Below are 22,170 nucleotides of genomic sequence, written 5' to 3'. Positions count from 1 at the left end.
AGTTGATGGAAAGCTGGATGGAGCCAAATACAGGGAAATTTTAGAAGAAAACCATCTCATGAGATTTGGTGATCTCACTACAGTTCCTTTTCCCTATTTAATTGCTGGAACCAGGACCAGGTTACTTTTACACAAAGAGATAGTGCAGGACAAGCCACAGTGAGTCAGTCAACAGGGAAAAGACCTGCTGCAGGAAGGCCACAGTCAATACTGGCTGAGAAGTCATTTGCCCTTCGCCTGTCATTTTTGATACAACCTCCACAGCTTATTTCCTCTAAGTGTTCAGGCAGGGGAAGGACTAAATGTTAGTGTTTTTGTTAAACTACATTTATGGACACTTCTGAAATGTTAGGACATTAAATTTTAGTGCCAAAAACAAAAAAAAATAAATGCATAGCAGGAATATTGAACTATTGGAATATTGAAATGAATACTTAACTATTAAAAAAAGGGAGAATCAAATTTATTCTTTAAAAAAAATTTATTCCTATGTTCAAAATACAATTAACAGTGTCAAACAATATAGCATATTTAATGTAATAGAAAAATCACACATTATATAGAAAAATAATCAAACCTCAAAAATGTAAACATCTCTAATACAATATACACACAAATCAGAGTGGTCTCAGGTACCCATTCTAAGACCAGACTTTATAGCAGCACACACTTAGCTGGATAAAAATCTGGATTGTAAACTTCATTAAGCCACAAAATGCCAGCTTTGTGCATTATATTGCATTGGCACATTTTCTTGCATTGCACATGCTTTTGGTTACAGGTAAGTAACATGAGACTTCCACAAAAACTGCAGCTTAACAAAAAAAACAAAACAAAAACACTAACAATATTTAAATCAACACACACACAATGCTAACATTTACAGATTATAAAGCAAATCGACAACTTTCCTATTTGATAGTATTAGACAAGACAGTGAGAAAAGATAACTATGCAACAATCTGTTTATATTTTTGTTTGTGCAGGCTGTTGGGGCATTCATTGTATTCAATGAAGTTTCTCCTGACAGAAATCTATATTTGTAGCTGTCTTCAGTAACCTATGGATGGTCTCCACAGAGAAATAACACATTTCAGTATTTCCCATTAGGCAGGAAAAAAAAAAGAAAATCAAGTCTCCTTAGAGACCCATAGGAAGACTGGAGAGAAATTTATATTATAGAATTTTCTCACTGTTGTGCATTACAAAATCAAAATCTGGAAAATAAAAAACGACATACTCTGTAGTGATCCTACGGTCTTGGCTATGGTCATAGTATTTGCCCATTTTTAAATGCAATTTAAAGCTAGCACCATTTTCCTTTAGCTGCAGCCACTGTGGAGCACTTAATTCTCAAAGTTCAAGCCATGTCCTCACAGAAGCTCAGCTCACCAGGCTCAGTGAGGGCATAATGTTGATTTACTGCATAAAATTATGTAAATACCCAACTGTCCATAGCCTGGTCACAAGTACTTATGTATTTTTGAAGGAAAAGTAGAAAGCCCATTTAATGATTGGTACAACACAAATGAAAATCATAATACAAACAGTTATCCTAGGAGGTTATATTAAAAAAAAACATTAAAAAGAATATAAATATGACACCTAACGTTTTTTTTTGGCATGTTATATAATTATGTTTGTAGCTATATTAATACTATTATAAATTTTCCACCAGTCCTTTATTACCCAATACTTATAAGGTTTTTTTGTACATAGCCGATATGCATTCAAATGTGAGATCTGAACCCCTTGAATCAGGTGACAATTTCTGACAAAGTCTGCCTCTCTATTACACACCTAATAAAACGCAAAAGAAACCAAGGTCCTAATTAATCAAGTTGGAGTAGCATCTGAATGTCTGTGCCATAGAGAGAAAAACAAAACTGCTGAGGTATGAAGTCCAGGCACCTCAAGGTGCTCATGCATACCTGCAGCAGCCTTCCAAACCTTGCCAAAGCCAAAATAATGGGCCATTGACAGGAAGGTTTAGCAAGCTGCTGCAGTTTTATATGTAGCAGCTTTGTTCCCTCAATGACTCCATGGCTTTCCTGCCATAGCAGACTCTTAAAACATGCGAAACGTCATTATGATTTTACATCCCAAGCAGAAAGACGAAAGGAATAAGAACAGTCCAAGGACACAACACAATACATTTCATAATTGTGTGTTAACTATTGCAAATAGACTGTAAACCCCTAAAATATCTCAATGAGTGATTAAAAATGACACCACTTCACCAAGACACCATTCACACCAGCACACATGAACCTCAAAGCAAGAGTTCCAGTTCTAGGTCCACTGCACAGCCCATTTAAAATGAACAGGTTTCCACAAAGCCAACTTTAATATACCTATATTTTGTCTTGGTTGCTCCCCCCCATTAACATGCTAAATAAATTTTTAATAAAACTTTATTGCACACCTTATTTTAGACCCATTAATGTCATCACTGGGTCTTTGCTTTTTTTTTTATGCAATGATGGCAGATCATTGCTGGTGGGTGGGGTGAGCAAGGTGTTGTATAAAACTTCCTGAAAACATCACAGCATTCTGCCTCAGTACTTGTCTTAACAACCCTCAGCCCTGTTGCAAGTAGTGGGCAGGATCTTGGGAAAAGTGATGTCATGCAACAATGATGGGTAAATGTCTGTCTGGAGGAGTAGCTGTTCCCTGGCAGTATGCATCTATATGCACACTGTCCTAGGTAATGTCCACATGTTATGCTGAACCTCCAAGGCTGAAAGAACTGAAATCCAATGAATAAAAAAACCGGATAGACCAGGGACAGTCAGGTTAGCAAGGGTTAGATCAGTCAGTTTAAGTATGGTATGGTTTACAGAAAATGCCAAAATTCAGTGTGTTTATAACCATGTCTTAGAAAAATGATAAAAATGGCTCCCCAGGGCTGGAGTTGGATGCCCCCGAGCTAGATGAAAATGGACTGAAGGAAATGAAGCAGGCTTCAACTTGCTATGGCTTCTACTGCATACTATGAGGAGTTCACAGTGTACAGTGAAGCAAATTCAGTACAAAGAAGCCTGTAAAATTGTTCAAGATTGGAGATAAGGCTGCAGCGCATCTCTAAAGCGGAGTTCGTCCTTTTTGTGTTTATTAAAAGTCAGCTGCTACGTTTTTTCTTTTAATAAACACACTCACCTGTCCATGGGTCCAGTGATGTGCTCACCTGCGCCATAGTCTCTCTCCTCGACACTGGCATCTCAGCTCTGTGCACCAGGCTGTGACAGCTTGCAGCTTCACAGCTGGGTGCCCACTGCACATACAAATTGGTCCGGCAGTCTTCTGGGACCTGTGAAGTGTCCCAAAAGATGGAGCTGGAAGTTCAGCCCCTCGCACTATCAATACTAGGTATCGGGACCTTAAACATGGAATTGGGATTTAAGGACCCTTCATGCTGGTCCAGTCAGCTGCAACTATTTACTGCACTAAACTGATGCTCTTGCTTGGAGCGCTGTTATAACTGTATGCAACCTCAGCAACATACAGTATATAGTGCTGTGTTCCAGCATTGGGATAAGAACCACCCAACCAACTCCCAGAAAAGAAAAAAAAAAAAAAAAAAAAAGCTGGGCTAAGCACTGCTCAGCCATTCATGGGATACCTTTTATTTTATGGATGAATACAAACCTCCTTCTGATTGGTGCAGAAGGAGAGATGGGTAGATGATGTCAAAGTCTGCCTCGGCCAATTATAGGAAGCTTTGTATTCAGTTTGGCCTAAACAAACCATATAAATATGGATATTAAAAAGTAGAGTTAGGCTTTAAAGAGTAGCAGTGGCAGTTGAATAGGATTCCATTGTTTAAAGCCTAGAAAAAGGACATAAAAAATAGTAGCCAGGGCTATGCATGTAAGCTTCCAATTATTTACTTTAGCAGATTTCTTTAGCAAAGCCTAACTTGATATGGCGATTTAATACATTTTCTTCCTAGACAGTAAAATCTTCTGAATGTCAAACATTACCTTTTCTTCAGTCACTGAGTGCCATATACAAGTTGTGGTTTCCATTCTAGATTTAATGACAGTTTTTCAGGAAACCTGTGCAGAAAGTTCTGACTCCCCTAATTGGCTTTTAATGGCTATATCTGAACCGAAAAGTATCCAGCCAGCAATACAATTGGTTTTTGATCAATGAGCAAGTTACTAGTTGGCCTTTACCTATTGGTGTACATTTGTAAGCTGAGCTTGCTTGTACATAAAATAAAAAAAGGGGGGAAAAAAAAAATTCAACTCACATACAGCTAACACTATAACCATCTGAATGCAGTTCAGTTCTTTACCTTAACCCCTTCTTGCCGGCGCCCTCCCGGCCCTTTAAAGGTTCCAGATGCCGGGAGGAGGAGTGGGGTTTAGGGTCATGTGACCACAATGACGTGCCGTCACATGATCCGGAAAGGTCCAGATCGAAAGGAGATTGGGACCTTTCCGTGAGTACCGAACATGTGTGCTGGAAGCACGCACGCTCTCGGCACATATGTCCTTTTTTAATAGAACGCAAATGTGCGTCCGCTCGGCGTCTAGGCCCAGACGCCGAGAGGCCGCACATTTGTGTGCGGCTGGAGTGAAGAGGTTACTCACACACAAGTGTTCCCAATGATGATACACAACTGAGTGCATCATACCTGCTGATTATAGGATTTATTTGTTGGTGTCATACATAAGGTGATTAAGTTTGATATGTAAGGGCAGTCTGTATGGTGCTTTCCTTCTAGGGACTCACAATTGAAGCAAAAAAGTGTCCCAAACATTAACACGGCCAATGCTCAGCACTGCCCTGACCGCGTAGATGGCTAACGTAATCCATTAAGCAAATCTTAAATTGATTTCACAGTAAACCCACAAACCAATCTTTCCAATATAGAATTGGAATTTATATTGAATTTCCAATATACAACTTGTAACGTGCAATTATTTCAGGACACTTCTGTGGGCCAAAGATGACATGTGGCTGCAGTAATGATCTGGCAGCTGTGAAAGGCAAATAAAAGAAAAAAATGTGTTAGAAATACAAAATCAAGTTATTTTAGAAGATGTAACCTCAAAATAAAATATATGTAAACACAGCAATAAATAATGCAGAATAGTATTACCCAAAAATAAACTGGCATATTGCTGGATTTTCTGCTAAGGGAGCTGTATATAATTTGGTGTTTTTCTTTCAAATTTTAGTAAATTAAATATATCATAGTGGAATCCCAGACACATACAGTTTTAGTGACGTTAAAGTGGCATTTATCCCACAGAAAGTTTGATTTGCCTGCTTTCCTCTGGATCAACCTATGAGGAATGGTAATATATGAAATATCACTGGTATAACTCTAAAGCCGTGAATGTGTAATTTGCCAAAACATTCGCTGCAGGTGAATCAATCACCAATTCAAAATATATCAGGAAGATACATCTGCAGTGAATGTTTGGTGACTCACTTTCACTGCTTTTTAAATATGCCCTTAAAAATTTTATGAACTGTCTCAATCTCAAAATAGGACCCCAAGCTTCTAAAAACACAATCTAATTTATTTCTGCTTCAAAAAAAAAAAAAAAAAAAACCATACATTTTTAAAAATTGGCTTTTAAATCGTAATTGTGGTCTAAAAAGGTTTGTTTAACCACTTCAATACCGGGCACTTTTACCCCCTTCCAGCCCAGGCCAATTTCCAGCTTGCAGCGCTGTCGCACTTTGAATGACAATTGCGCGGTCATGCAACACTGTACCCATATGACATTTTTATAATTTTTTTCACACAAATAAACTCAGGGGTGATTTAAATAATACCACCAAAAGCTCTTATTTTTTGCTAAACAAAACAAAAAGCCTGAAAAACTGAGGAAAAAAAAAAAAAAATTGTTATAAAATTTTGCAAATAAATAACATGTCTTCATATATTTAGATCAAAATGTATTCTGCTACATTTGGTGAAAATACCCAATTTATTGTATATTAGTCTGTAGGAAAGTTATAGAGTCCACAAACCAAGGTATATCTATCTATATATCTCTCTGCCAACTGATCAATCCTGATGTACTGACGACCCATCTAATTTCTTGAGGTCTGAAAACGCCAGGATAGTATAAATACCCCCAAATCACTCCTTTTTGGAAAATAAGACAGCTCATGATAATTAGTAAGAGGCATGGTGAGTTTTTTGGAGGTTTAATTTTTTGTTATTTTTTTAATTTCTACATTTTCCAAATTTTTTTTTTTTTTTTTTTAACCTATTGTCACCAGTCCAGTACAGTGTTTGATCACTGCTACGCCAGTTATAATGAGACTGGTGACAGCATGTAAAAAAAAAAAAAAAAAAAAAAAAAAAAAAAAAAATGTAATTTGTATTTGTTTCTCAAATTGTTCTATTTTTTTTTTTTTTATTACATTCTCTCTTTTTTTTCACCACACTGTGACCAAAGCAACACAACGTTACCATAGCAACATTAAACTACTCTGGGCAAGTAATCAGGATTTTTTTTTTTTCTTTAACACATTATGATTGCTAATACCAATGTATTTCATTGATATTTGCAATCATAGTTACTGAATGAAACTGATTCTTTTGTTGTGATTAGCTGTGATTGGCCCTGTGTGTATCATGTGACTGCTTGGACCAGTCACATCTAACAACATAATTGTATACAATGGATGGCATGACAGGAAGCCATCCATTGTATACAATTGGCATGTGATCTGCTGTGATTGGTCACAGCAGTCACATCACACTGGCTACGGGCTGCTGTAGTGATGTCATCAGCTGTGTCCCGTGGACACAGCCAGTGACAGATCGCATCGCTGTGTGGCCCCATAGCCATGTGAGCGGCTAGTTTTGACAGGACGTCATAGGACGCCCAGTCACAACGAGGAGTGTCCCGCCCAGCCATCAATCTGCTATAGGCTGGGCGGGAAGGTGTTAAAGTGTTACTAAACCCAGGACCCTGCATTCATTATATCTGGTCTACCACAATACACAGAACATGGAAATGCAATTATTTTAGTAAATATAAACTGCTAAATATCTTCTCAGTAGTTAGAGCGGTCTTGTGACTTATCCATGTCCAGCAGTGCACTGGTTAAAGCTTATAGGATGAGTATTCATTCTCCTCTCAGTGCCCTATGAGGATTGCATAACTGTTTACCCTCTGTCTGGATAATGCAGATTGGCCCTGTGCTGATCACATGCACTCTCCCAAGAAAAAAAAAAAAAAAAAAACTCTAGCAGTACACACCAAACAGAACAGAGCCTCGGGGACACTCTGCACATGCTCAATCAGGAAATGAAATGGGACACGTGGAAGAAGGGGAGGATCAGAGAAGACAGGATCAAACATCTTTTACACAATGCAGAGTATTAATCCCTTAAGTTCCACAGCGAGTAGAACAAGCATACTTTACTAAACCCACAACAGTAAAATCAGTCTATATTTGCAGTAAACACTTTAAAAACAAACAAAAAAAACTTAAAAGAAAACAATATGCAAAGTAACTGATGCAATAAACCAGGCAACCAGCCCCTCTCTGCTTTAAGATCATTGTTTGTCTAGGAGTCTATGAAAGGCATGCTGTGTCTGCCATTACTACTGGAAGCAATGAATGCAGAGGATGGAGAAATGGTGTTTTCCTTCCTTTAATGCTTCATGCATTAAGACTGTTAGAGGCACAGGGGACTGTTAGAGGCACAGGGGACTGTTAGAGGCACAGGGGACTAGAAGTACAAAGTAATGAGTTCATTGAGCGATACAAGATTAAGAGATAACCAGGTTTACTGCCACCTACTGGATGATTTGGACACTGGCAAACAAAATTCAATGATCAACAGGTATAACTCTTTCCATTACCAACATGCCTCAGCTTTGTAGCAAGCAAGATCAGACACAGGAGTGGAAACTGTATTCGTCAATGAAGAAAAAATAAATATGCTTTTCAACTGAGGGGAGGGCAACAGTAACAAAACTAACAAGATCACACAGCAAATAAAAACAGAATAAGGGCTGCCTGCAGCTCAAAACTGCAGCATGAAGTCATCTCACTCACAAGGCTTGTATTAGATGAAGCTTGAAAGCCCACCTGATAAAAAAAAATATGTGCATAGAAGACAAAGTGCCAGCCATGCAAATCTGGGAAACTGTTCACTCACAGATCTAGTAAAGTGTATTAATAGGAAGGGGGTAGAACCCATCAAGAATGAGTGTTTTTTTTTTGTGGCTGTGGGGTAACCTGCACACCAAGAACTAGAGTGCCTTGAAAGAAAAAAAAAAAGTGTTCATACTCCTTGAAATTTTCCACATTTTTTTATGTTACAACCAAAAACGTAAATGTATTTTATTGGGATTTTATGTGATAGTCCAACATAAAAGTGGCACAGAATTGTGAATTGGAAGGAAAATAAGTGGCAGGAAAATGATAAATGGTTTTCAAAATTTTTTACAAATAAATATTAGAAAAGTGTGGCGTGCATTTGTAGTCAGCCCCTTTTACTCTGATACCCCTAACTAAAATCTAGTGGAACCAATCGCCGCAGTTATACTAGTTATATATAGTTGTACTTCAGCTACAACACCCATATTACAGCCCTTCTTACCACTATATATGAACCCTATTAACTATGCCTTACAGAATCCAATTCACCTTGTATATGGACATATTTTACACATATACCATTGGGCTGTAACAGCCAGATCGACAAGTATCCAACACACTTTAGGCCAATTCTTAAGGGCTCCAGAAGGGTTTGACAGCAATGCTGGACACAGACAGAATAAATAACTTGTGCTGATTAACCACCCAGTGAAGTGCAGGTAAATCTACCTTTCTTGGGCTTCTGTAATGTTATAGACAGTCATACATACCTGTGCGCCAAGTCTGGACAAATATCTAACCCTCAAAGCAAAAGCACTCAGTGGACGAAGCCTACTTTCTGAATTCTGCCGCCTCAGTCGAGCTGCCTCAGCCCTACAAACAACATATTGCTTGGTGAATAACAGAATAAAATGTGGTCAGGCTAAACAAATGCAAGGAAGGAAAAAAAAAAAGCATTCAACTGACATTGTGCACTAGGGAAAAATGACAATACAATTTTATTTCTTTTGTAAATATTTTATTTAATCAAAAACAGACAATAGTGCAGTTTCAGTCAAATGTAACATTAAATGATTTTGAAATACAGATTAATCATACAAAAATGTTAAAAAAAAAAAAAATATGAAGTGCTAGTGAGCCAAAGTAATTAGAAAATTTAGAGATAATTCCAACCGAAAAAACTCCCTGAGTATGATAAGCAATGATTACAAAAATATATTGCAGTCAAATGTATATCTTTGGGGTAATGGGATGGATTGGAATGCATGCATATACACTGTATAATATATTTTATGTATTTATCTTAATTTATTTTATGCATGCATTTATTCCAATCCAACCCATTACCCCAAAGCAGAAACTGGAAAAATTATCCACATCCTTATTAAATCTTGTCTTTTGAAAAATTTTATATGATTTAACTATAGAGTAATTACATATAATGTCAATATGCACAACTGAGCCTTTGTAATGTTGACAAAACAAATACGCACTATAGCTCTGTTCCATAACTGAGCACAACAAAAATTGCAGTTTTACAGAAGGTGTCCACATCTAGTGTTCATTAACACTTGCATGTTGTGGCAATATGCGGTAAAACACATTCTCGCAACTTCCTGTCTGTATTGGCTATGAGCAGCTTCAGAATGACATTGAGGTGCCTACTTGCAGCTGCTATCAACTCAGGAGGGCTGGACAAGGGGGTTTTGCGAATAAACTGACTTTAGAAATATAGGTACGACATGATCCGCACAGGATCCAGTATCTCCAAATAAGAATAGCAAACCGACCACACCTGCACAGATTTGCCTCTGTGCATGGTATAGTCAGAATTAAATACACACAAAAAGTGAACTGGCAGGTTTTTTTAAGAGCAAAAAAGTCAAATAGAGTATTTTAGAGCAAATTAAGTGCTCAAAAGAAAAGGGCTAGATTTCAACAAATTGAAAGAAAACAGATAAAGGTTTGAACCGTTCAAGTTACATGCCCAACAGTGCCACCAGGAACATCTGTGTAAGTTGGAGTGACATTTTATTAAATGATGCAGGAGGGCTAAAAAAGGAAAGTATACATTTATACAAAAGGACATTGTTGCATCACACTGAAAACCGGTTAAAAGTTTTAAAGTGGGGGTTGTCCTTCAAAGAAAACTGCACCTAAATTATATTTGAAAAGAATTCCTAATTTCTCCTCCAGTCAGCAGAAAACCCAAAGACCAGGCAAAATAACATACTGTGATGGTTACAAACTACAATTTTCACTTGGGCCATCCTCAAACTATCCCAAAATGCCTCAAATATATCCCTTATATTACAGCAAGGTGACTACCATTTTTGCTCTTAGAATAGCCCTTATCAGAAACCAAACAGAAGTAACATTTTATGCCTAGCCTTATAGACAGAGCAAAATGTATTAAGATTTTCATTGTATAAAATAACTACTTAACTATACATCTCTGCATTATTAATCTTTATATAATAATCTGATAATACACAAAATCTGTAACAATTTCTCATTTGTACATGGTCTTTTCATTGCACTTGAGGTAATGCTGCAGTATATTTGTTGACCCGACATCAAAATTCACCTGTGTCATCACACTGGCATTAGAAGCCATTCAGCAACGTCCTCAAATCATCAGATAGAAAAAGGATCCTTGTATGGGGTCCAGTATGTGAGCATTTTACATTTGTTTATATGGTCTCATGCAATGTGCAGCCCCAGTCATACCAGCTACAGTGATTCTACTTTTGTTAATACAACTGAAAATCTGGTCAGCATATCTGAGCTCTGCCCCCATATTGTAGCCATGATTATCTGGGATTTAAAATAAATTGTTATAGCAGTGTTAAAATGGTAAAACTCTGCCATCCTTGCTACCGACCAATGAATTTGGTCTTCCCTGCTAGTAATCTGTATGCACTGAGAATGGCCATCTGTATATAGAGATTCTATGCTTTTTGCTACAGTCATGGCCGAAATTGTTGGCACCCTTGATATTTTTCCTGAAAATCAAGTATTTCACACAAAAAAGGTATTGCATTAACACATGTTTTGCTATACACATGTTTATTCCCTTTGTATGTATTGGAACAAATATAAAACAGAGGCAGAAAAGCAAATATGACATAATGTCACACAAAACCCCAAAAATGGGCTGGACAAAAGTATTGGCACCCTTAACTTAATATTTGGTTGCACACCCTTTGGAAAACATAACTGAAATCAGTCGCTTCCTATAACCATCAATAAGCTTCTGACACCTCTCACCCGGAATTTTGGACCACTCTTCCTTTGCAAACAGCTCCAGGTCTCTCTTATTGGAAGGACACCTTTTCCCAACAGCAATTTTAAGATCTCTCCACAGGTGTTCAATGGGATTTAGATCTGGGCTCATTGCTGGCCACTTCAGAACTCTCCAGCGCTTCTTTGCCATCCATTTCTGAGTGCTTTTTGACGTATGTTTGGGGTCATTGTCCTGCTGGAAGACCCAGGATCTTGGACGCAAACCCAGCTTTCTGACACTGGGCCCTACAGTGCGACCCAAAATCCTTTGGTAATCCTCAGATTTCATGATGCCTTGCACACAGTCAAGGCACCCAGTGCCAGAGGCAGCAAAACAACCCCAAAACATCATTGAACCTCCACCATATTTTACCGTAGGTACTGTGTTTTGTTCTTTGTAGGCCTCATTCCGTTTTCGGTAAACAGTAGAATGATGTGCTTTACCGAAAAGCTCTATCTTGGTCTCATCTGTCCACAAGACGTTTTCCCAGAAGGCTTTTGGCTTACTCAAGTACATTTTGGCAAACTGTAGTCTTGCTTTTTTATGTCTCTGTGTCAGCAGTGGGGTCCTCCTGGGTCTCCTGCCATAGCGTTTCATTTCATTTAAATGTCGACGGATAGTTCGCGCTGACACTGATGCTCCCTGAGCCTGCAGGACAGCTTGAATGTCTTTGGAACATGTTTGGGGCTGCTTATCCACCATCCGGACTATTCTGCGTTGCAATCTTTCATCAATTTTCCTCATCCGTCCACGACCAGGGAGATTAGCTACAGTGCCATGGGTTGCAAACTTCTTGATAATGTTGCGCACTGTGGACAAAGGCAAATCTAGTTCTCTGGAGATGGACTTGTAACCTTGAGATTGTTGATATTTTGCCACAATTTTGGTTCTCAGGTCCTCAGACAGTTCTCGTCTCCTCTTTCTGTTGTCCATGCTTAGTGTGGCACAGACAGACACACAATGCAAAGGTTAAGTGAACGTCTCTCCTTTTTATCTGCTTTCAGGTGTGATTTCTATATTGCCCACACCTGTTACTTGCCCCAGGTGAGTTTACAGGAGCATCACATGCTTGTAACATTCTTATTTATCCGCAGTTGTGAAAGGGTGCCAATACTTTTGTCCAGCCCATTTTTGGAGGTTTGTGTGACATTATGTCGAATTTGCTTTCTTTCCTCCCTTTTTTTGTTTTGTCCCAATACACACAAAGGGAATAAACATGTGTATAGCAAAACATGTGTTAATGCAATACGTTTCGTGAGAAATACATGATTTCCTGGAGAAATATCAAGGGTGCCAACAATTTCGGCCATGACTGTATATGAACAAAAGCATGGTAGTTATATTGGAATTATTATATTGCACAAGGTTTTAAATATACAAACACACTGTATATATTCCTTTTATTTGAATTTTTTTAGCCATCTGTAGACTGCTCAAACAGAACAGAATGCCTGCAAAGCTGGGCCATTCACCACACAGGATTCTTCACAGGAACAAAGCCAGGGGCATTCCATGCTATCTTGGCAATGTCTGTGCAGCAGCAGATAAGCCAGCCCATCAAGGAGGACCCAAGAGCCATCCCACTGAGTCGGTGTGGTTTGGGACAGCACTGCAGGAAGCGTGCGATTATGTTGGAAAATTCAGTTTTTACACAGGAGAGGTTTATGGTGTACTAATTATATTGATTCACAATCAGAAAAGGAAGGAGGAGTTCAGGGAATGTTTTTACTTGGGACATTATTTTTATCATTAAAGACGGAAGTTTAAACTTCCCAGATCCCTTATTAACATTACGTAGAAGGGAAACCTCTGTAGGGTTTTTATTTTTTTTCTATTCTTATTAGTTTTCTTAAAATTACTACAACAAGCTTTAATCACTGTATCAAATTCAATAAAATAGATTTCCACATCAGTCACAAAAATACCCCTTAACCTCCAAATTCCCCCCCCCCCCCCCCCGAAGACACACACACTTCCTTCCAAGATCTCCATGCTCCAATTAATTCTCGTTCTCTTTTGCCCAGCATGTCCACATACCTCCTCAATTTCTTAAACGCCACCCATTTCCCTCAGATGACATTTCTCTAAGGAGTCCTTGCCTATATACATAGTGTGTCTTCAAAATAATGTACCTGGACGATTTTTTAAACCCATTCTTTCAGGCTTAGGATTTTTATGTTCACCAGAACCTGGGGCTCAAGCTTTTAGCTGTATTTAATAAATGCAGAACTAGAGAAATCCTATATTGTGCCATTGGCTTCTCTGTGTTCTGAAATAGACATCTCCAAGGCTCAACTGATATGCCCCCCTATTATTTCATAGGGTGCCTTGGTAATTTCCTCCCAAAAGGACTTTGTACATTCCCACCACAGATGTGCAAAGGTTCCCGCCGAGTCGCATCTCCTCCATCATAGAGGAGACACGTTCGACCCAAACCTCTGTGCCCTAAGCAGGGTCACATACCGCATAGAAAAAAAGCTAGAGTTTTTACCACGTAAAAAAAAGGTAAGCAGCAATTTCTAATTTTGCTATGTGAAATTGAATACTGTGACTTTATTAGCACTAATTTAACTTTTTCAGGACAAGCTTTAGGGGTGTTCCAAGCAGTACTGATACACAAAGTTTCAGTAAAATGTTAAGCAGGCAAATTTCTGAGAAACAAACAGGGAACACCTCAAAAGCTTGTCCTGAAAAGTTTAATGTTTGTACAAATAAAGTATTACAAAAACAGTATTCCGTTTTTTTCTGTAAGTGCGTTGTGTTTTCAACCTGCTTTAGGTGCATTTCATAAAAGCAAAAATTAAAGATGCAGCAAGCATGTTTTTTTTTTTCTTTAACAGATTGAAAAAAACAAGCAACAGATATAACAATCCCAGCTTGGTTGCAAAAAGATCTTCCTGTGCACAATCTAGGCATTTAAATTAAGAGGGCAGAACAACCTGTCCACATATTGAAAACTTGGTTCACTTAAAGTGGTATTAAAAATTTTTATTTTTTTTTTTAAACATCTGCATGCAGAATGTTTTTTTACCTTCATGCATTCTATGCATGAAGGTAAAAAACCTTCAGCGTTTAATATCACTCGAGCCCTCTGTATATCCTGCTGGACAGCAGCACACTCTAGTGGTACAGAAATAGTAATTCACTACAGTTGACCAGGAAAGATAAAACATGAATTTTTACATCAACATGAAAACCACAGTAACTGACAGAAAAGATTACAATATTGTTATAGCAGTTCTAAAACTAAACTGCAAGTGACAAAAACAGAGGCCCCAGTACCAAGAAATACCTGAGAAATGTACTTTTACCTTCTTGAACCAATAAAAAAAAAAATAAAAAAAAAAACACACCACACACAAATGCTTCTATTCTCCCACACCCAGCTTGTCTAGAAACACAAGCTTTTCGTACACAATTCCAATGTCAATTTAAAGTAGAACTATGGCCACTCACAAAAAGATTTGTGCCACAAATATACGTGCATCTGCACTTAAGTTTTCTCTTTGTAACCCCTGCACAGTTCCATTAACATATGTTAAGCCTGGCAATTATGTCCACCTAATTCAGGTGTGGCAACCATGCCATGCTGCTTCTGAATCCAGAGCAGAGTTGCCATCAACACGTAGGCTGTGTCTACTTGCACTAGAGCAAAATGAAAAAAAAAAAAAAAAAATTGTTACAGGGGGCATAGCCATCAACATGGTCACTGCCGAGTCACAAGCCTGTAGCTTGTCAATCAGCACCTGCACACACCTAGTTCTGCTGTTTTCTGGATTGACAGCACTGATTCTTTAGCTTAAACCCACTGTAAGTTACAGTGTCTGGGAGGAGCAGCTTGTGAAACACATAGAATTTGTCTCAGGGAGGGGAAAGGAATTTTTTTTTTTATTACTTTAAGGCTTGTACATCACATAGTAACTGAATTTGGTAACTGCCAAAGCTGTCACACAGGAGTTTTTAGACGTACTTTAAATTAAATAAGTAACTACACAAAAAAAAAAAAAAAAAGTGCATTTCGATCAGTTAATTTTAAGTGCTTTAAGGATATCAAAATTCAGTACTCTAAGCTGTAGAACATTACATTTAAATCCAATAAAATAGTTTAATGCACAATAGAATTTACGCCCCAGTAGAGGCTCAGAGTTTGAAAAAAATAGCATAATAAAATCCTAAAATTTTAATTAAATGCTTTGCAATTCCAAATTTAATGCTTTGCCTTTTGAGTAAAATGGGCTAAAATAGGCTATACAGACAAGGGTTCCGAGTAGACGAACATTATGCAGTTTTGGAAAAAGCTGCTTAAGTGCCTGTTTACATATATGCTGATTGGATGCGGCTTGAACAGCATCCAATCCGCACGACATGTGATATAACATTGCTTCCTAGGGTGCCTGTTCACATATGTCCAGGTGCACTAACAGTGCAGATTTAGTGCTGATTAAAAAGCCATGTCCAATTTCTGAGCAGTGCGGTCCGATTCAGGTGTGGATTACAGGCTATTGACTTCTGTGGGAACAGTTTCTAAACTGCACATATCAGTTGTGTAGGGGATAAATTCCTGATTTGAACCTGATCTAAACTGCTGAACAACTACTGTCTCAAATAGCTGTGAAACCTGAGCTTCAATTCACACTGCACATGTGTGAATCAGCACTAAAAAGGAGACGTTCACCTTTCATCATAACATGTTACACCCACATGCAGGGTGTAATATGTAATGAAAGCACTGGCCTATGATCCCCGCCAAGAGATGGGGGAGGGGGGCCTCACCATGTGCCCCCCCCCCCCCCGCCAGCTGTCAAATTTAAAAACAACTTGGTTGTGCACGACTCCACTTGCCCGGCCAAATCTCTCCTGTGAATGAAAAACTATAGGTACCAACATCCTTAGCAGCTGTCAGCTTGTAGTTCTCAATGAACTACCACGGCACTGTGGAGCCCTGTGGTAGTTCACTGAATCTGTCTGTCAGTATATCAGCTTGCTCATACATACCGTATGTGCAAGCAGATATACTGACAGATCTGTAGGAGGAGACCTGCATGCCACCAGTGATCCACTGATTGCTGGTCCAATGATTAAATTCTGGCAGCAAAAAAACAAAACAAAAAAAAACAACAAACATTTTGTTACCAAAAGGTGAATGTATCCTTTAATGTAGCTGGCATACCTGTAGGCCAGGTCACCCCTGAAGCCTGGCTGAAACCTCCAATATTGTTTACATTATTCCTTCCTGGATAATTAATTCGTTTTCAGCCAGGGTTCAGAGGTGACATAGTTTACCAGTATGCCAGCTACAATAAGCAGCATTTTAGAAAACTGCAAAGTGTATTTTATTCAACTTTCACCTCTTCTCTGCATAATCCATTTCACTCAAAAAGGTGAACTTAGCCATAAGTATCAGGAATTGTACTGCAAATAGTAAAGAACACCCAAAAATCGAGTTCCAAAAAGGAATATAAGAGCTCTCAAAATAAAAGTGACTTTTTAAGCAAAACAGTAACCACTTTAAAAAAAAAAAAAAAAAAAAAAAAAAGAAAAAGAAAAAGATTTAAGTTAATAAAAACAAGAACACGTTAACCAAACTTAAAGAGTCCCAGCCTGAGTACCAACAACTTGTGTATGTTGCCGTCAGGCAAGGATTATGTGCAAATACTCTATGATGACCATTATGGTCTAGAGCCAAAATGCCTCACTTATTACAGTATTACTGTAAGTTACTTCGTTAAGAAAAGTAAACAGATGTAACACCAATCTGACTATTTTTCAGCAAGCTCTGAAGACACTAAACTCTTCTGAGTTGACAGCTTGCTGACCACTTTCTGCATACAGGAAGATGAGATTTTGCTATTCAGTTTCTTTTCTGCAAGAGATTATTATAAAAACGGTAAGTTAAAATGGGCATTTATATGGATTCAACTAAATAGCTGAATGATCTAAAATCAAACAATGAAAGTAAGCCTATCAGACAAATAAATGTTAACACGAAAGAGGGCAGTCTGTGTTGCTCCGACTTTACCTCCATCTAAAATTTCAAAAAAAAAAAAAAATCCTTCTATAGATTAACCTTTCTGAATAAGGTAGGACAAACTGCAGTGTGCAGCAGCCAGATTTTACTCTAGTCACCCAAAGGGGAGAGGAAAAAAATAAATTAGCATTTGATACTGCATTTTGCAGTACTGCATGTAAGATACATTATTAAATAAGTTTTTCTTATCCTTCAGATCTGTGGCAGGGGAATTGATACAGGAAGGGGTAATGAAGTGATCTGATACTAAGGATTGAACAAAACCAGGCAACATTTTTTTTGTTTTACCCATCACTTTTTGGCTCTCCTTGGGGCATGAGGTAGAGACAAATGCTAATGAGAAAAACAGCAGAGAGGAAACCGTTTGAGAACTTAGATTTTTATTGCAGTGTTTTTGTTCTTTCTGGGAAATGTGCTAAACACCTTGTGCCTTGTAACACTTATTTCAGGGCATCACCAGGACAGGAAGTGAGGGGAAATTTCAGGGCATCACCAGGACAGGAAGTGAGGGGAAATTTCAGGGCATCACCAGGACAGGAAGTGAGGGGAAACCCAACAATTGGGTTACATACAGCAATATAAAGCCCTCAAAAAAAAAAAAAAAAAAAATTAATATCCCATTCTGCCTAAAATGCAGAAAAATCTTTTTCACAGACTTATAGGACAAAAGAATAGAAGGGTGATGGATCACTGCAATTATACATACCCAGATACATAGGAAAATCAGTGCAGTTAAGGTCACTGCAGTGTAACAATTTTGGAAACTGTTACAAGCTACTGTATGATGAAATCATTTCGGGTGAATACATTTACATTTGTAACTTGCAGCACCATTGCACTACAACTCCTTAACTTTGCAAGCAAGCCATAGCACAAATCAAAAGCAGTTTTCCAGGATAAACCAATACAGCTCCCCTTTCTTTATTACAACAAAGCAATTTAGGGCCTTTTATGATCAGACTTAAATTTATTTTGCAGACTAACTGAACATAGAGATGAAACAAAACTGAAAGTGTAATTAGGGGGACTGTATGTACCATTGTGGGGAGAGGTTTGTAAACTATCAAGGCACTTCTGGTTACAATACAAGAATGGCTTCTACATAGTCATTCATGTGTATTTATTATATTGTTAATGCGCCAATACATGGTGTATCCAGCGGCTTTATCCCTAATTGATTAAAACAAGTATACTAATGGTTACACCTGTTAGAGTAGAAATCCAGCTTCCAAAATGGCAGTAAACCAGCTTCCTGAAAACGTCCAGTCAGAATGAAGCACGTTGAGGCCTGGAAAGCTGCTATGTCACATCTGGTCAGTGGAACGCACGCCACTTCCATTATCGGAGCAGCAGCGGTCATCTTCCCTTTAAGACGAGCTGTATACACCTAGTGTTGGTTTGCAAAGGCACTGTAACAAGTGGAATATTATCCTGCATATTTTAATAAACCTGAATGGTTTTATGCTATGGGACTTCTCCTGTCATCTTTCTTGAGTGGAGGACCATTGGGTGAAGTACTAATAACAGTACACGAGGGGTTACCCCCAAAAGCGCAAGTGACCTGACTAGTGATAGCAGGTCAACATCCTGTGGCGAGTGTCAGACTGGGGACACTAGAAGCACTTAGAGTGGAGAACTTTTGTCTATAAGAAGCATGAGCACTTCATACTAAGAGCTGTCACATTGGGACTTTTATTGGACTGCTTGTGTACTGTGCAACATTAACCATAATCCCACTCATGTTTTATACAAATATATTGTGAGTTCAGAAGTTTAAGTTTTTTGTGGATGGCAGGACAGTTTATTTTTTCAGGTTTCATTCCAGCCCCTAAATTTTCCCATTGCTGTACAGTATATACTGCAATATGGAGACTCAAAAAAAAAAAAAAAATATTGTTAGGGCTGCACTTTACAGAGGGGCCTTGACAAGACAGTGCGGCTTCCACATAGTAACAAATATGTGGAGCTCAACCTGTTTTTAGTACAAATAGTTAGTACTTGGCAGGCCTGTCAAAGCTCTGTTAACTGCTGCACCCCACTATTACAGAAGCCAGCAATGGTGGTGATGGTGGGGAATTGGAAAAAAAGGAGGATTTCTACTAGAGGAGGAGACAGGAGCACAAAGGACATATGGAATCAATTGTAAATGTTCCTTTTTTCGGTAAATAAAAGCAGCCCATGGTTTAGTCTTTTTTGTTCAGCCAGGTGGATTGGGGAATCCTACCCATTGAGCTATTGTATTCTGACAGTGGGGAGACTACCCCACCTTCAGAATACACTGATCAGCTAAGACTTCAAAGTGTCTCTGCACGGTTTGCATTTCTATGTAGGATGATTCACAATTGATATGAGGGTTTGTTAGATAAGGAGCGATTTGTTTTTTCTTAATACAACACGGTTTACATTTACCAAAAGGATAAAAATTTTATCCAATTTGAACTCAGAACATTCTTCAAGAACAGCTATTAGACATTCAAATGGTCCGAGATCAGTGGTTTCCTCCATGATAAACATCAATGTAACAATAAACAGAACAAATAGCTGAACACAGGAGTTCAGTACATGAGTTGCATGGAGATTATTTGCAGTCACCTTAAGGCTGTCATACATTATGCAATATTATGGTTGAAGGAAAGAAAATTGCTCCATTCCCCCATCAAAACAGTCTTTGACAATGGGGGAATCCCTCTCACGGTGCTATTGTGTTCTGCCAGCAGGGAGCACGGGGATCTTCCCCTCTGGTAGAATACAATGATCACTGCTGCAAGAGAAAAATAAATAAAAAAAGAGAAGGGCAACGGTCTGGTTATACTGAAGCCAATCAATGGATCGTAATTCAGCCGGTTACTGCTAAACCGAACACATTTTGATCTATGGCCGGCTTAAGGCTTTTTGAGCACAGCGTTTTATTCCCTTACAACTATCTTTGCAAGAAGCCCACTTTAGGGCGAGAGAAAACAGTGCCAAACGTCTAGTTGGTGAGCTGTGTGACTAGAGTGATAATCCCCAAACAAAATCTTTGTTAATCTTGCAGTCTTCTAGGTTCCCAAATCAGTTGTTCTGAGGTCTCTGAACCTCTTGATCTGCCATGCGGCACTTAACAGTACAACGTTTAAATATTTAAGCATTCTCAGATTGTAAGCTTCAAGGAGCAGGGCCCTCCTAACCCTCTTGTATTGAACTATATTATTGCTGTATTGCAAACTGCTGGCGCTATATAAATCCTGAATAATAATACTTTTTCCATGAGTGTCTTTGCGATGTTGATTTTTAAATTTGATTGTTATTATTGGTACTTGGAAAACAAAACACATTTTAGAAGCCATTTTTGTAGACATCCAGAACTTTGCTAAGGGTTCACCAAGTTTCTTACAATGATTATTAAACATGTGAAAACAAGGGAACACATTTTTATTTATCCTGGAATATGCAGCAGAGCAAAGCACAAAAAAAGCAGCACACCAATGAAATATTAGCTACTCATCAAAAGCACAGCACATAAGAACTTCCTATAACTTAAGTTTTAGATGACATTTTCAAAAGGCCATACAAAAAAGTAAACCTTGGAAAGCTTTGCGCTCCATTTATACAAGTTGTCATCATACCCCTTTCTGCAGAATTACTTGCTACCAGGAGCTTACTTTTGCATATTCTTAACCACTTGCCTACTGGGCACTTTTACCCCCCTTCCTGCCCAGGCCAATTTTCAGCGCTCTCATACTTTGAATGACAATTATGCGGTCATGCAACACTAAATTTTTTTTTTTTTTTTTTTTTAAAGACAGTTTTCTTTTGGTGGGATTTAATCACCACTGGGGTTTTTATTTTTTGGTAAAAACGAAAAAAAAAAAAAAAAAAAAGGTTTTAGGTTTCTGTTATAAAGTTTTGTAAATAAATAATTATTCTCCTTCACGGATAAGCACCGATAGCCTACAGTAATGAGGCGGCACTGATTCAATTGATGGGCACCGATTGCCAGCACAGATGGGCACTATTGGCCACACTGATGGGGCTACATTGATCACCAGGACACGGATGATCAGTGTAGATATTCCCCTGTGAAATGCCCCTTACCAGCTCTCCTCACAAGCTGTCAACGTCAGGAGAGGACTGCCGATAGTCAGCATTTCCCATTTACCCGGTGATCAGCTGTGATTGGACACAGCTGGTCACATGGTAAAAGTGGCTGTTATTGGCCCGTTCCTTAGTCATGTGATCAGCGGTGTCCGAAGGACACAGCAATCGCGCGCAGGGGGTGTGGTTCTGGGAGGACGTCCATGGACACCCTCTGAGAACTAGCCAACAGCATTGTAGCTGTCTTTTGGCTATAGAGCGGTCAGGAACTGGTTAAGGACCTGCCCATTCCACAATGTGGCCAGGGCTGAGTGACCTTTTAGCAGAGCAGCACGGTGGTGGCACAAGGACTATAAAAATGACGAGTTTTACGAAAGTTGCTGTCTGTATAGTTGTTTGAGAAACGTTTTGTGGAGCTAGACTTCAAGATTCTGTGACAAATGTGAGCCAACAACATACCACAACCACTAAGTTACCCACTATTGCTGTTAGATTTGTAGTTTAAATCCAGATAAATACATTTCACTGCATTATTTTACTTCTATAAAGCTGGTGTAGGTACCATCAGTAACAAGATGGAGGCAGTAAGATGGCCTAGCTTTATTGCTTAAAGCAGATGGTCATTTTTTCCTTTTAATAGCTTGCCTAGGCAAAAAAAAAAAAAAAAAAAGTTTAAATAAGCATGTACATACAC

General features: G+C 38.5%; 1 protein-coding gene across 2 annotated transcripts in view; it reads right to left on the bottom strand.

The window, feature by feature from the left end:
- Window positions 1-462: 462 nt before the first annotated feature.
- MFSD1 (major facilitator superfamily domain containing 1) overlaps window positions 463-22,170 on the bottom strand; it is a 78,305-nt gene continuing 56,597 nt past the window's right edge. The window contains exons 16-17 of one of the 2 annotated variants that reach the window (XM_089675423.1): window positions 8,859-8,961; window positions 463-4,988 (exon numbers count right to left, since the gene is read on the bottom strand). In XM_089675423.1, the coding sequence (XP_089531549.1) occupies window positions 4,929-4,988; window positions 8,859-8,961 (163 nt within the window). In that variant the 3' untranslated portion in view covers window positions 463-4,928. Of the gene's footprint in view, window positions 4,989-8,858; window positions 8,962-15,240; window positions 17,238-22,170 lie in introns of those variants that run through there. The other variant, XM_089675424.1, reaches the window with a different exon arrangement.

This window comes from Staurois parvus, unplaced genomic scaffold, assembly GCF_062004578.1.
Source record: "Staurois parvus isolate SC_StPar_1 unplaced genomic scaffold, SC_StPar_1.0 ptg000155l, whole genome shotgun sequence".
Classification (NCBI taxonomy): domain Eukaryota; kingdom Metazoa; phylum Chordata; class Amphibia; order Anura; family Ranidae; genus Staurois; species Staurois parvus.
Note: the sequence above shows the minus strand (reverse complement) of the source record. Positions and strands in the feature narration are given on the sequence as shown.